We start from the raw sequence: 16,640 nt of genomic DNA on the forward strand, positions 1-16,640 counted from the left end.
AACTTGCATCCTTAGGATTTTCATTTTATTTTAATAGCTTCGTTCACCTTTCTGAGGCTCTTGGCCAGGAGTGATGCAATGGTTGGTACCTCCGCCAAGCACTGGCACTTTGTTGGCCACTTAGCTATTCTTTCATCATTTTGTGACATCATTACCTGCAAGGGTGGCCAAGCGTTCACAGAGCAATTCATTAGGAACCATGAATACTCCTCTTATTCTTTGGCTCTGATTTGTGACCCTTTTATACCACTTGTCATGGCTTTTATGAATTAACTACAATCAAACTATCAATATGAATCTTAGTATTATAAATAGCAGAGCCAACTTAAAACATTTTATGTAATAAGCCTTCCTTCCATTCAGTAATTTGATGGTGGAACATCACACTCTACAATGCTTATTATGCAAATTAATATTTCCTGTTATTTTAAAGAGTATGTTCCTTTAGGTCACAAAAGTCTGAAAATATGAGTCATCATGACTAACTTGTGTCATATTTGTACTACACGTCAAACCCCACCGCTGATGTTTCCTCTTTGCCCACAGAAAGATTTTACTCACAATGTATTTCATTTTGCGTTATAATTTTTGTAATACTGATGAATTCATTTTTATTAACTATCATTCAAGCAGTTCATATTATAGATTCTACATTAGTTGTACATTTAGTGAGTCAAGGTCAAGTATTTCATTTACTCTCTGACACATGGTGATATTTTTAATCTTTGAAAAACACTTGCACTAGTAATTTCCCTGAGATAGATATGTGCATAAATGCATTTAAAATGTAAGTTAGAAACATGAAAAAGAGGTTAAGAGCATGGGGGTATCTTGAGACATATTCATAGAAGTAGTAAATACAGATGATGAAAACAGAAAAAAAATAATGAAAAATGATATCCAAAGGGATAAGGGTAAAGGATTTTCCAAAGGTGAGGAGTGGCATGGTTCTTAGAATTCTGAGTAAACTGAGAAAAAATAAACTCATACATAGGTAAGATATAATAATTCTGCTGGTCACCAAAGACCAAGAGTAGATCATACCAATAGCCAGAGAGGAAAAGTCAAATGATTTATAGACACAAAATTTTTAGAAATTGTGATATTAGATTTGTCAAGTTACAACGGAAGGCAGAAGACAGTGAAATATTACCTTTGAAGTGCAGATAGAAATAACCAACACCTCTAGAATATTTTATTTGTAGCTAGACTATCAGTAAAAGCATATAATTCCTAAGATTAAATTTAACCAAAGAGGTGAAATACCTATACTCAGAAAACTACAAGACAGTAAAGAAAAGACATTGAAAAGGATACAAATAGAAGGCTATACCATCCTGTGTGTCAGAGTGATTAATACTGTTAAAACGTTTTCACTATCTAAAGCAATATACGGATTCAGTGCAATCCCTGTTAAATGCCAATGACATTCTTCTCAGAACTAGGACTTAACTCCTAACATTATTATGACCCCACCCACCAAAAAACCCAGTAGTTAAACAGAAAGAACCAAGTAGGCAGGTATCACACTCCCATATTTCAAATTAAACTGCAAAGCTACAGTATTCAAAATAGTCTGGTATTGGCACAGAAACAGATGTATGTAGATCAATGGAATAAAATGGAGAGCCCTCAATTATGTGGTCAATTAATCTATGGCAATAAAGGCAAAGATATACAAAGGGGTAAAGAAAAGTCTGAAATAAGTAGTGTTGGAAAAACTGGATACCAAGAAACTTCTAGAAGAAAACATAGGCAGTAGACACTTGACATCCATCAGGGAAATGCAAATCAAAACTATTATGAGATATCACCTCACACATGTCAGAGTAGCTATCATCAAAAAACCAAATAACAAATGTTGATAAGGATGTGGAGAAAAGAGAGTTTTCACACACTGTTGGTAAAATTATAAATTGGTTCAGCCACTATGGAAAACAGTATAGAGATTCCTCAAAAAATTTAAATAAAGCTGTCATAAGACATAGCAGCAATTCCACTTCTGGATATATATCCAGAGAAAACAAAGACCCTAATTTGCAAAGCTATATGCATGCCTATGTTTATTGCAGCATTATTTATAATAGCCAAGATATGAAAGCAACCTAGATTTCAATTAATAAATAAATGGGTGAAGAAGATGTGAGATATATAATTGTGTAAATGTGTGTATATATATATATATACATATATGTGTAAATATATATATATATATACATACATATATGTGTAAATATATATGTATATATATACACGTAATCAGATTTATTAATCTATCAGGCACATATCTATGTTAAGTATTCATTCAAGATAGAGTGGAGGTGATTGCATTACTGTGTGTCTTTTTAGTTCTCATGTGAAGACTAATCATATGCTAGCTTCATTCAACAAATATTCATGCAGTGCCTTCTCTGTGTACAGCCATAACATCCTGATTTCAGATGCAAGTATTTGAAAATATTGAAGGACTTTTATGTGTAAAAATCATAAAAGTTTCCCCTGGAAGACATGAATTACTATAAAACATGGAGATGACTTTATTGCAAACATATTATGCATGCCCATAATTTTTTAATTAACAAATAATATAAATATAAATACCATTGACACTTTAAATATTAAAAGAAAAAAATTAAATATAGCTATACTGATGAACAAATTTTTAAAATTGATTCATGGAGTACTCAAGTCTAACACTAGGTTCAATTTTCAGTTTAAAATAGCGGTATGGGAATTCAGGTAAGGTGGCTTACAGGTAAACACTGTGCTCACCTCCTCCCCCAGCCACATCACAATTACAGCTAGATTATAGAAAACTCAATAATGAGAACAACCTGAAGACCAGCTGAAGAGAAATCCTATGACCAAAGATCTAGAAAAAGAAGTCATGTGGAGACTGGCAGGAGGGGGCAGATGTGGGATGGGCAGGTCCCACCCCTGTGGTGGTGTGATTAAGAATCAGGAGGGATATCCCAGCTATAGTGTCTCACCTTAGGGGTCAGGAGTCTCAGCCCCACGCTGAAGTCCACAGCCTGGGACACCAGCGCTGGGAGCAGGCGTCCCCATCACATCTGGCTGGGACAACTAGTGGCGGTTGTATCTGAGTGAGATGGGGGGCTGCTGGAGACCTAGGATCACCTTTCGAGGGGCCCAGGCATGGACTCACTTGCTTTCAGACTCACCTGTGAGCCCTAGTGCAGAGGCAGCAGCTCCACCTTGGACCTGTGGGAGGAGCTAAATTGACCCGCTTTGAGGCCAGGGCTGAGGAGCAGGGGTCAGGGCAGTTCTCTCCTGGGATGGAAGCACTGGCAGGTGCTTTCAAAACGAATGAAGGAGATCCCAGCGCCCATCATGCACATGGTTCTATCTCATTCAATATCTAGACATAGGTGCTCCGCATTCACAATCCTGTCAGGAGCCCCTTGCTGAAAAGTACATACAGTGTCAGTTATATTGATATAGAGACAACGTGTGCAACTAAAGAAGCTGTCCAAATAATTGTCCTCACAGTCTCTTTTTCCAGATGTAGGTTTTTTTTCACGTTATTAAAGTTTTATTGGGTATTTTTCCAGTCTTCCACTGTAGAGCAGGATGGGCAAAGTACAGCCAGTGCGTTGACCATAGAAGGCCCGCGGAATCCTTTGGTCTGGCCCTGTCAGTGCATTAGGGGTGAGTTAATTAAATGTTTGGCCCAATACAGCAGGCTAATTTTTAAGTTGGTAATTTTGTGTAGCCCGCGAATGGTGTAGTAAATATCCAAATGGCCCTTGGCAGGAAAAGAGGTTCCCCATCCTCATTGTAGAGGTTCAGACAAGGCATTGTGTGAATTAGAAAGGTTCTAAAAGTGCCGAAACCTATTTGGCTCAGCTGTAGAGCGTCGGTCTGTGGACTGAAAGGTCCCAGGTTCGATTCCTGTCAAGGGCATGTACATTGGTTGCGTGTGGGCACATCCCTGGTAGGGGGTGTGCAAGAGGCAGCTGGTCGATGTTTCTCTCTCATCGACGTTTCTAGCTCTCTATCTCTCTCCCTTCCTCTCTGTAAAAAAATAAAATAAAATAAATAAATAAATAAATAAATAAATAAATAAATAAATAAAAGTAGCCATCACATATTGTAGTTGAAAGTCAAACAGGCTATATATGGTCATTGTATTGCCACTAATATCTGGTCAGTATTGCCCAATAGTATTAGTAATTTTAATTTATACTCTTCATTTCAGCACCTAGAGAGCAGGGTAAGTACGTATTTTCTGCAGACACTTTAATCATAAGAGAATGTCTCGCCAGAGGAAAGATAATTACTGAGAAAGGGATATGTTATTGAAGGATAAATACAGGAGCATTTTCTGTCTTCTCAATGGTGAAGCCTGGTAATTGTTTTGCATTTGCTAATTGAGATTACATGGCCATCCATAGGTAAAAATCTGCAGGATAATATTGCACTTCCCTTTAAATCTTTAATGTCACTATTCCGTTAAATGCCAGACACATGAAGGTACAGTCTTGTAACATGTCATAAATGTAAACAGTCTATTAGGTCATTCATTCATGCGTTCATCAAATGTATATTGATCGCCTATCATGTGCAAAGCACTGAGTCATTTTCTGTCTAGGTTCTCGTTGCAGTTGGAAGTTTTACTTCCACCTCCCTCCTCACTCCACACACAATCTCTCATTGATAATAAATCATCAGATTTGTCTAACAGTGCCTTTGTGGTTGGAGCAGTTGAGGCACATAGGGAAACTTCTACTGGGGAAAAATAGTTACATGAGTACTGTGAACTGTTTATAAAGATGCTTTTGTCCACCTAGAACACAAAAGATAAGGCACCAAAGTGGCATCATTTGAATAACAACTGAAATGCTACATCCAAAGGAAAGAGGGAGCTTGTGAATGGAGTCTGAGGACAGTTTCTATTATTAGGGATGTAGGTTCTTCCAATTTCCAACACACTGCCCTGGCAGCCACTGATGTGAAAGGAGCAATTTGCAGACTTTCAGAAGATCTCTAATTCATGTAGGCCACTGGGGAATCGTTGAACAAATTACCTCTTTTAGCTCAGCAAGTCGTACTATAGTGGTCTCTGAAAAGTAAGCCTTTTGTAGTCTCCCACTTTGAGACAGATCACCTTCCTGTCCTCTGCACAGAGCCTGGGCTGTCTACTGGTCCAGCAGGGAAGCGGGGAAGAAGGGGTGAAATCAACATTCCAAGGCCCTCAGGTCCACCCTCCCTTCCTGAGGAGTTCATTTGTACCCCTGAGCCAGTGTAGCAGCAAGGTGGTTAGGAGTGAGGGTTTCTCTGTAAATTGAGTGCCTACTGTGTGTTAGGGCTCCTTCTAGTCAGGGGGACTCTTGCAGTGACTAACAAATGCACATGGCTGTCCTTATTTATTTCTGCACTCTAGTTTATAATAATTGACATTCTAGTGGATGACTTTAGAAAAACTTTTAATTTCTTTTCTTTGCCTGAGTTTCATTATCTGTCAGATGGAGGTACTAGCAACTCCTACTTCACAGGTTGTTGGGAAGATTTAGTTAGGCTAATAAGTAGGAAGCACACAGACTGGAAACCATATATTTTAGGTATTCATACTGTATGAATAGCACTGCTGTAGAGACATGTATGGGCATTTTTTTCTGTTAAGGGTAGAAAGAGAAATAATTTTCTTTCATTTTTGTTTCTTTGCTTGAGTCTAAGGACAACAGATAAGACAATGAACTATTAAATATTCTATGTAACTTTCAGTGACTTAAACACTGTATAGGTGACTAGTTAAAGAAGATGTGGTACATACATACAATAGAATACTCCTCAGCCATAAGAAAGGATGAAATACTTCCTTCCCAACAATATGGATGGGCCTTGAGAATATTATGCTAAAATAAATAAGTCAGAAAAAGTAAAAAAATAACAACAAAAAACACACATAGGGTTTCACTCATATATGGGATATAAAACTGAGAGCAATAAATGAACAAGCAAGACAAAATCTCATAGACAGACCACAGTTTGGCGGTTACCAGAGGGAATGGGGGAGGAGAGGATAGTAAAACTAACTTGTATATATAAGCATAAAAATGTTTTATCTGTTAAAAATCATATTCTATTTAGTGGTAATTCATAAGCCCTTTTCCTACATTTTGTCCCCAAAGAGAGCCATTTTCCCAATAGTGTCTTACTGATCTGTGTATAATTTAAAACAAACATTTTAATTTTTTTCAGTTTTCTTAGGGAAATGCTACATGCAGATGATGAAAATGATTATTATAGATTTCTTATAACTGTCCATGTAATTACATTTCATTTGCCCTTAATTTTTAATACATTCATAATAAATTTGTCCTGCAGAAAAAGTTATAAGAAGTAAAAGTCATCTATAACTCCATAGATAATCTCGGCAAATACTCTTTAGTTTATATCCTTTAGATCTTTTATTATTGTCATTGTAAGTAAATCTGTATTATCTGTCTCTATCTTCTTAAAGTTGTAGCTCCGTATCCATATCCGTAGATGAATCTGCCTTTATCTGAAAAACAGGGTTATACTTTACATATCAATATAACTTGGTTTTTAGATTCAAACTACATTATGGCTATCTTTCTACATTTGTATTCACATAAGATTGTATGATATTCATGTGAAGATATGGCATTTTCAAACCATTCCCTGTGGGGCATCTAACTTGTATTCTTTTCTTCACTGTTATAAAAAAAAATCTTATATGTCAACAAACTAGCTAAACTTAGTAGAAATAGATCTTTTAGGAATACAGAGCTTATCAACTCTTTGGCTAGGATAGTTACCCCTCTTCTCCACTCCTGTAACACTCTAGTAATTCCTAGACCTTGATCCTATCACTTTGAACTGAAATAATTAATTTACTTATATGTATCTTCCATTAAATGCAAGCATATTGACTTTTATGCTTTCTGTGTCATTCGCATTGTAGGAGCTTAATAGACAATTGCTATACTGTATACTGTTAACTGGAAATTCACATGATGTCATTAATACTAAAAAAAATATTCTTGAGGAAATGTAGAGAGGGGGCACAAAGGGAATAATTAATAAATGGTAATGTTTATGCAAAGGTTTCAGAATTGGCTGTTATTCAATGATTTGCATAAAGCACTTCCAAATGTAAAATGAAACTCAATTTCTAAAAGGAAGATGGAGCAATCATTAGAATATTATCAACTCTGGGTCTTAGATCAGAAAGATTTTTAAAGTGAAGGAATTGACCTATTCAAGTTTTCTCTCACCAGTAATCATTTGTAAATCAAGTTTATTTTATATAATCGAAAGTTAGAGATTAGACGTGGGCTTGAAGTCAGACAATTACTGGTGCTGCCACTAACTGTGGAAAGTAACATGAAATGTATATTTTCTATGTGCTGGGCATTATAATGAGCATTTGAGATGGATTATTTTATTGAATCCCTTAAGCTTTGGGTCATAGTATCCCAATATTAATTTATCTCGCAGAAACCGGTTTGGCTCATTGGATAGAGCAATTGGTCTGCGGACTGAAGGGTCCCAGATTCGATTTCGGTCAAGGGTATGTACCTTGTTTGTGGGCACATCCCCAGTGGGGGGTGTGCAAGAGGCAGTTGATCAATGTTTCTCTATCATCGATGTTTCTAACTCTCTCTCCCTCTCCCTTCCTCTCTGTAAAAAATCAATAAAATATATTTAATTTTTTTAAAAAAGTATCTTCCTTGATATGCTATCCCTATATTCTTACATAATAAATTCTATCCTATTAAACTTTACTTTTCTCATCTATAACATGAGGGTAACAATACCTGACTCACAGGGTTGTTGTAAAGACTAAGCATTTGGCAGAGTGTCTGTCACATGGTGAGCCCTCAGTAAATATTGCCTACTACTTGGTTATTAGATTAGCAACTGGGGAATAAAGAGAGTAATTAATATGGTGAACATCATTAACCAGCAAATCCTTAAGTCCACTTCTGTGAAACTCAGTTTCTTTACCTCTAAAAGAAAAAACCCTTAATTCAATATCTTAATGATTTTTTTACTCAAAATAACCTGAGAATAAGCGATAATATTTCAGTAGTGACCAACATAAAGTCTGAAGCATATTCTGCATTCAAAATCTGGAAGTTACAAGACCGGGGAGGGGAAGGAGGAAGTAGAAAGGGGTCAAAATCCAACAGAGGTGTTGGTCTCCAGTTCAAGTGACACCAGCAGTTTACAAGACTGCCCCCATGCAATAGACTATTTGTAACCATTCATAGCAGATTCTGTGATATAACTGTATGGAACCATGATTTGATTTAGAGGACACAGCCCATAAAGTGGAGCAAGGAGCAATTTATGATCCACCTTCATTTCTGGTTAATTTTCGTCATCTGTAGCGACAACGGCAGAGGAGGCCTTATCACACACTTCCCTCCCAGGAGCCATCAGATATCATTAGGGTCTGACTATGGCTCGAAAGCCCCAAATGTGGGGAGACCTGTTCCAATTGGACAAATGGAAGAAGAGATGCAAACTCACTTTCTGACTTCCTAGCTCTGGAGGGGAGAAATGAGCTCATTAAATTCTCTTTCCCAGGTCAATTAGCCATGCAATTAATCTCATTCCTAATTTTTAAAAACTCTATTCATCCCATCACAGTCTTGGGCCAAATGCAAAATGTTGCTACAAGACCATGCCCAAAGCCCATTCTCCTTACCCCCTGCATTTCAAAGTATTCTTACCCATGACCTTGCTCACCCTGTGATGGTGTTTTTATTATTCAAGTTGTACTTTCTCGAATAAAAGTGGGTGGAAGTGATGACATGAAAGCTGCGGTCCTGTCACCCTGATTACAGATGCAGTTTGTCTTCTCCAGAGCAACTGCTGGCTGTTTGCGTCTGGGACGTTGCCTACCCCAGCTAGTGGAGCGAATCCAGCAAAAGCTTCCCTTTGCTATTTGTATGAAGACAATATATATATATATTTTGTTTTATGCTTGCGATCTAAAAAAATAAAGTCTCATGTAAGACTTTGTCCTGATCGTGAACCTAAACGCCATTATCAGAAAGTCATGGTAAATCAGACTGCACTAAGTCCTATATCAATGTTCCAAAGACAAAATCCAGACTTCTTCAGTGTCTAGAATCAAAGAGGAATTTGCCACTGACTTGATGGAGTGGTCTGGGCACTACCAACCAGTTGTTATTCAAAAGGGCTAGCCTTGCCCATCCGGGGTGGCTGGGTGGTTGAGCGTGGAGGTGTATGAACCAGGAGGTCACGGTTCAATTCCCAGTCAGGACACATGCCCAGGTTGTGGGCTCAATTCCCACTGGGGGGCATGCAGGAGGCAGCCAGTCAATGATTCTCACTGATCCTTTTTTTTTTTTCTCTCTCTCTCTCCCTATTCCTTCCTCTCTGAAATAAATAATAATTTTAAAAAAGGCTAGCCTTCCTTTTGTGGACAATTAAAACCTCTACTTCCATTGTCCATCTGTTCTTGCATGCTGTCTGCTCCATCCATTAGAGCACTTCACATATTAATCATAGTTATTTTAAATTCTTGGTCTGACAATTTCAACATCCCCCTCTTCCCTGCCCCTATCCCCCAAATACCAGATTTGGTGGTGGCTGGTTATTCCTATGGTATTGTTTTTGCCTTTGGTATGCAGAGCTGTTGGTTCTGTGCCAAGAGCAGTTGTTGACATTTTGTCTGTTTAGCTTTTCACTTGCTAGGATGGACTGGCAGCTTCTAGGCGCTTCACCTCTGGGAACAGGCACTGGAAGTCAAGTTTTTAACTTTTTGACCAAAAAAAAATGCAAGGCCACGAAACCGTCACAACTTTGCACATTGTTTTTTTTTTTTTCTTTTTTAAATATATTTTATTGATTTTTTTACAGAGAGAAAGGAAGAGGGATGGAGATTTAGAAACATCGATGTGAGAGAAAAACATCCACCAGCTGCCTCTTGCACACCCCCTACTGGGGATGTGCCTGCAGCCAAGTTACATGCCCTTGACTGAATCAAACCCGGGACCCTTCAGTCTGCAGGCCAATGCTCTATCCACTGAGCTAAACCGATTTCGGCTGCACAGTGTTTATGAACATCTTGCTTTGCCTGATTTTATTCCACAAGACCACCTTCACACTGCCATGCCTGTCATATGCTAATTTCTGATTTATAAAGTATTTTTCAAAATGTAACACTTGCTGGCTTTTAACTCTTTGATATTAGCTTATTCCGTCTAGTAGAAGTGCCTGATATGTAAATGAAAAACAAAACAATCACAGTTGTATATGTACTCATTGTTCTGCTGTGACTTTATGGTCCTAGTGCGATCGCTGCCTGCCTCTGTACAATGACAAGCCCTTCCGCCCAGGAGACCAAGCTCACGCCTTCAGTTGTAAGCCCTGTCAGTGCCACGGCCATTCCCGAAGCTGCCACTACGACATCTCAGAGGACCCTTTCCCATCGGACCACCACCGAGGGGGCGGAGGAGTCTGTGATGACTGTGAGCACAACACCACAGGTAACGAGCAAATGGCCATCCAGACTAAGGCCGAGTTGGCCTGTGAGGCCCCAGTTATTTTAAATTACGTTATTGCTTTCTTTCTCTCCTGCTGTTAATGTTTGAAAACCGAAGTTGGTTTACCAAATCTTCATCATCGCAACTGATGAAGGAGTTTTCAGAAATAGAAATCTAGTCTTTGACTATATTCAGGAAAAGCTCCCCTCCCCCACCACCACATTTGATTCAAGGATGAATATATTTTGGATAATTCAGGACTGATAAGTTTGAATACATATGTATTGTATCTTCTTTAAATATGTTTGTGTGTGTGTGTGTGTGTGCTTGTGTGCGCGCGTGAGCGTGTGTGTGTGTGTGTGTGTGTGTGTTTAACCCTTATCTCCCACTATGCATGAATTCTCATGTGGAGATGTTTACATGAATTTAGATTTGGCATGGACTCTGGGAACCTGGGAATGCTCTTTGTAAATGCTAATGAAATACAGAGTTGATTATCGGAGTCGTGTTCTAGAACCTTTCAGCATTTCGAAAAGCTAGTATATTAAAAGCAGAAGTAGGCAATCTCTGACTTTGTAAAATGTAACAGAGCAGGTCTTACGGGTTTGGAAGAGTGCTGCCCTGAAGTCGTAATGAGTTTATTAGATAATTACTGATGGCCTGAAATGTCACACAGGAACCTGACTAGGTGCTGGAAATATATAATAAAGATGAACAAGATGAAGAACATCCTGTCTCTGTGTGTGTTAGTACATATGGGAAAGCTCACCATCGAAGGAACAATTACAAAGTGGTCCAAAGCAGCAGTTGTCAACCTTTCAGACTCCAGGGACCACCAGTTGGTGACCACTGGTCTAATGGGTACCAAGGTAGGGCACGTTCAATAGGAGTTATCCAGGTGAGGGAGTGAGAGGAAGGAGGGTTGGGAATGAACAGAGGTTTCTAATAAGAAAAACAGTCATGTAATGTCCTAGAGGAGAGAAGCATGGAGACGCTTGAAGACCTGATAGATGGGAAATGACTGATTGTAAGAAGAGGCACTAGGAAGGGAATCAGGGGCCAGTATTCAGAGGCATCTAAACACCATGACAGAGATTTTGGTTTCTGTCCTAAGGTAAAGAGGTGTCCTTAAGGGTTTTATACAGAAAAGGAACATGATAAGTTCTGTGGTTTGTGTTTTTTTTTAAAATATATTTTATTGATTTTTCACAGAGAGGAAGAGGAAGGGATAGAGAGTCAGAAACATCAATGAGAGAGAATCATCGATCAGCTGCCTTTTGCACACCCCCTACCGGGGATGTGCCCCCGCAACCAAGGTACATGCCCTTGACTGGAATGGAACATCAGACCTTTCAGTCCACAGGCTGACGCTCTATCCACTGAGCCAAACCGATCTCAGCAAGTTCTGTGTTTTTAAAAGACCTATGTGGTTATCACGTGGAGAGTGGATTGGGCAGGATCAAGTATGGTCTGAGAAGACCAGGTAGTGGCATATTATGATTTGTCCAGGTGAGGGGCAAAGCAGGAGTGGCTGGCAGGTGATAAGGATAGAGACCAGTGCAGGAAGGAAAGTGACAGCACTTCCAAGCAAGGCATAGGGAAGGAGGAAGCATGAAGACTCTTGCCACACCGAAGCCGGTGTAGCTCAGTGGGTAGAGTGTAGGCCTGCGGGCTGAAAGGTCCCAAGTTCAATTCCGGTTGGAGGCTTGTACCTTGGTTGCGGGCACATCCCAGGTGGGGGGTGTGCAGGAGGCAGCTGGTCGATGTTTCTCTCTCATTGATGTTTCTAGCTCTCTATTTCTCTCCCTTCCACTCGGTAAAAAAATCAATAAATATGTATATTTTTAAAAAGACTCTTGCCACACATTCCAGTGTGAGCAACAGGGTCAACATTAATGTCTTTCATTGCGACAGGAAACATGGGTGAATCAAGCTTGGGAAGAGGGTAGCAGGTTCTCATTTGGACACTGTGTGTTTCCAAGAGGAATTCTGTGAAGACAGGGGCACTCAATTCTGAAGCTGCTTGCCTAAGGATAGCCCTCTGTGGTGCCTCAGAAAAGGTCCCTGTCATCAGCACACTTGAGTGGCACCTTACGTGTGTATGGCTGTTTGTTCATGTATGTTCATTCCTGTCATTATTCCATTCAGACTCCTCTTATCCTCATGGCTACAGGAAAGCTCTGTGAGAAGGGTGTGATGTGTGTTTTGCTCATGACTCCTCCTTCCTCAGCACTCAGCACAGAGTTCGGCACATGGGAATCAACCAATGAAGATTCATTCAATTGCAAATACCGGAGATATTTCTGGGTTGGAGATAGAAATATGCGAGTCATCAGCATATGTAAATGAAAATATTCTAGGAATACTGTGAAACCACTTAATTAATGTTGAATTAGTCCACAGCCAATGTCCATCAGAATGTACATTTTCACTTGATTATTTCCTTCGTTTTCTAATATTGGGCCAGTTTGGACAATATTTAAGGAGAATACATGTTTCAATGGGAAATTGATTGACTTGAGTTCTATTTTGGTGGTTCTATATTGAACTTACATTTACTTTAGAGACGGCCTGTAGGTTAGATTTGTTTTTCTTTTATAAGGGAAAACTTCTGATTAGTAAATTGTAAGCAGTAGGAATTACCTGAATTTTCTAAAATGTCAGACTATTCTAATATTTAAAATTAAATGTGTTTGCTATGCCTAAATATAATGAATTTGTATTGATATTTGCTATGGAAAATCATGGCTGTAAGCTCTAACAGAAGCATTTGCTTTTAATTATGTTAACTGTAGAGTAATGAATGGTATTATAGTAATTGCAGTCTCCTATTTGACAAGATTTAGTTCTGGAAAATATTTCTAATACTCCATACATAGTTGCTTCTACCTCGACAGTTCTCTCCCACACAGGTAGAAATTTCTCATATTTGATGGAGGTCAAATGCCTAGCCCTGGAAATAGAGAAAAGTTTCACGTTTAGAAAGAAACTCTTACAAAACGCCTGGGCCCCTCCAAAGGCCAGCGTTCTGGAGGCGTGGCATTTTAGAGCAGATGGGAGTTTAATGAAGGAAAGCCGGTTTGTAGCAGGTTCATTGTTTCATATGCTCCGGATCACTACATTGGCAGGTAGAGATGAAAGGTGCATTAAAACGGACGTCCCGAAAATTGTAGAATCCCCTCCAAGGAATAGAGCCTTTAATTCTGAATTATGCAGCTGATTTTAATGAACTAGAAGTCATAACGCATCACCTCTCCCTGCCGCAGGACGGAACTGTGAGCTGTGCAAGGAGCACTTCTTCCGACCAGTCGGGGCAGATCCTTCGGCCACGGATGTGTGCCAGCCCTGTGAGTGTGATGCGGCTGGCACACGAAACGGTAGCCTCCTGTGTGATCAGGTGAGTTCTCAGTATGGAAGGTAAAGGATTGCTCCCTTTCAGAAGCTAATTTGGCCCTGGCTGGGGTAGCTCAGTGGTTGGCGCATTGTCCTGATAAACCAATGCTGTGGGTTCAATCCCTGGACCTGGAGCATAAAGAATCAACCAGTGAATTCATAAGTAAGTGGAACAACAAGTTAGTCTTCCTCTCTCCCTTCCTCTCTCTCTCTCAAAATCAATCAATACAAAGCTAATATGGGGCATCATCTACTCATAGAATCGAGGACTGTATTCCTCAGGATGTCCTGTGTGTGAGTGTGTGTGTGTGTGTGTGTGTGTGTGTGTGTGTGTGTATCTCAAAGAGATGGCTGCTTTCAGAGGGCTCCTGTGCAACTGTTAATAGGGACGTGAGCTGTCAGGCTGCTTGGGTGGTCCTTTGCAGAAAGGAAAGGCTCACTTTGTTTTTACTTTTACAAATGTCAAAAACAAGTTGGAAACCTGGGGCTTCAAAGTAAACTGCAAATAAATTGAGTATATGTCTGGGAATTATTGGACAATTAATGTCAATAAATGATGTTAACTAAACAAAAACAAGTTTCCTTCCCAATTCCATAGAAGACAGTCTAACAAAGGTCATGTACGTACCCGCAGGTCCAAATGGTAATTATGATAGTTGTGCTTGTAAATTTTATATCCCAACCTTCTCTCTATCTTAACAGCACAGCGGATTTTTACAATTTTATGCACTTTTATTACAACATCACAAAAATTAGTTTCTGACCTACATGAGCACAGATTTTTAACTCACCTGGGTCAATATATCCTACCTCAACCCAAAGAATGGGAGAAATATTTGCAAAGCATATATCCAGTGAGACTTGTCTCCAGCATATATAAAGAACCTTTACAACTCAATAATAAAAAGGCAATGCAATTAAAAACGGCTAAAGGATCTAAATAGATAATTCTCCAAGGAAGATACACAAAGGGCAGTAAGCACATGAAAAGATATCCAGCATGATTAGTCTTCAGAGGAATGCAAATTCAAACCACAATGAGATACCACTTCACACTCACTGGCCTGGCTGTTGTTAAAAGGATAGATAATGATACGCATTAATGAGTCTGTGGAGGTCATTGGTGTTCCCATAGACTGCTGGGGGGATGTAACATATACATCCACTTTTACAGACAGAAAACAGCCCGGCATTCCTCAATGTATTATCTACAGAGTTACCATATGACCCAGCCCTGTCACTTCTGGGTATATGTGCAAACAGAATGAAAACATAAATTGTCACACAATCTTACTCATGAACATAACTCCTTTACTTATACTAGTCAGAATGTTGAATGGCCCAGTGTCAATTGATGAGTGGGTAAATAAAATGTAGCATATTCACTCAATGGAATATTACTCAACAGGAAGGAGAAAGGAAATAATAACATATTTTAACATGCCCTTTGGTCAAAGGAATGGGGTAGGGAAAGGGGAGATTGCATATTTTCTATGTGCAAAATCTTAGTTTAAAAATGCATAAAACAAAAGACATACATGGAAGTGTTAACATTTTTTTGTTTGTTTTAGAAGCATTTTTTTTAACCCTTTTCTATTTCTGACTGCTTTTTTGATCATTTCAATAGCAGAAATAAATAGGAATTTCATGAAATCCGGTATATAGCCAGAGAGAGCTACATACAGGATTCTGAGTGCACATACAATGGCAGAGCTGTTCATGAGTTTAATGCCTCCACATTGTTCATCTCTAAATCCATTCACATGTTACCTTAATTGTTCTTATTCTAAAAGGCAGCATTTTTCAACCGCTGTTCCGCGGCACACTAGTGTGCCGCGAGATGTTGCCTGGTGTGCCGTAGGTGCAGACAAGACAAGAATTTTATAATTTTTCACTATTTTGTTTACTTAATATTTCATAATAAAGTAATTATAAAATACTTTCTTTGTGTTTATTTGATTCCTATTCAAGAGAATTACTTTATATATAGTCAATATAGGCACAGAGTTAAATTTTTTAACATTTTCTAATGGTGGTGTGCCTCGTGATTTTTTTCATGAAACAAGTGTGCCTTTGCCCAAAAAAGGTTGAAAAACACTGCTTTAAGGATAGACACATAGTCTGTGTGCCGCAAAAAATTATCATGACAGGTGAAAATATCATGTCAAGCCCACCTTGCCTAAATCATATTTTATAAAAAACATTTATTGTTGTTTTCAGTGGGATAACAGAATCCATATTTTAAAAAAAAGTTGCCAACGTTGTCAGATTTCTAAACTGTAAAATTGAACTCAAGGACGTTTTCTAAATTCATTCAGTCGCAACCCTTAATAATATTAGGGAGCATACAGGAATATTAGGCAGTTGTTCAAGTCTCATTTTGCTGTAATAACTCAGGAAGCGAGCCAGCCCCAAATGGCCCGGGCGGCCGTGTCGCGCGCTCTGGGTTCTGGAACGGAGCTTCTCTTTGGCCGTTGCCATTTGACACCCCATCCAGTCTCCTAAGATCCGGCGTGTGTGCCTCCCTCTTCCATTGGAGGTGCTGTAATTTTTCGCCCTGCGGATGCCAAGATCCTGAGACGGGCATGAAGTAATGCTCTGAGTCACTACCACCTAAAAATACCAATGCCAAAGTCAAGACACATAGTGCAATAATCATATTATATTAATGGGAGAGTGGGAAAGGGAGAAGAGCCATCACATTTATTTGAGGAGTCCTTCATAACAGAGTCCTTCATC

General features: G+C 39.1%; 1 protein-coding gene across 1 annotated transcript in view; it reads left to right on the forward strand.

The window, feature by feature from the left end:
- Positions 1–16,640, forward strand: part of USH2A (usherin) — a gene marked incomplete at its 5' end in the record, with an annotated part of 394,535 nt that overhangs the window by 37,656 nt on the left and 340,239 nt on the right. The window contains 2 exons of the mRNA XM_084868505.1: positions 10,316–10,511; positions 13,775–13,905. Of these exons, the coding sequence (XP_084724631.1) occupies positions 10,316–10,511; positions 13,775–13,905 (327 nt within the window). The remainder of the gene's footprint in view (positions 1–10,315; positions 10,512–13,774; positions 13,906–16,640) is intronic.

Source organism: Pipistrellus hanaki (genome assembly GCF_964339955.1).
Source record: "Pipistrellus hanaki genome assembly, chromosome: 20".
NCBI classification, from domain to species: Eukaryota; Metazoa; Chordata; class Mammalia; order Chiroptera; family Vespertilionidae; genus Pipistrellus; species Pipistrellus hanaki.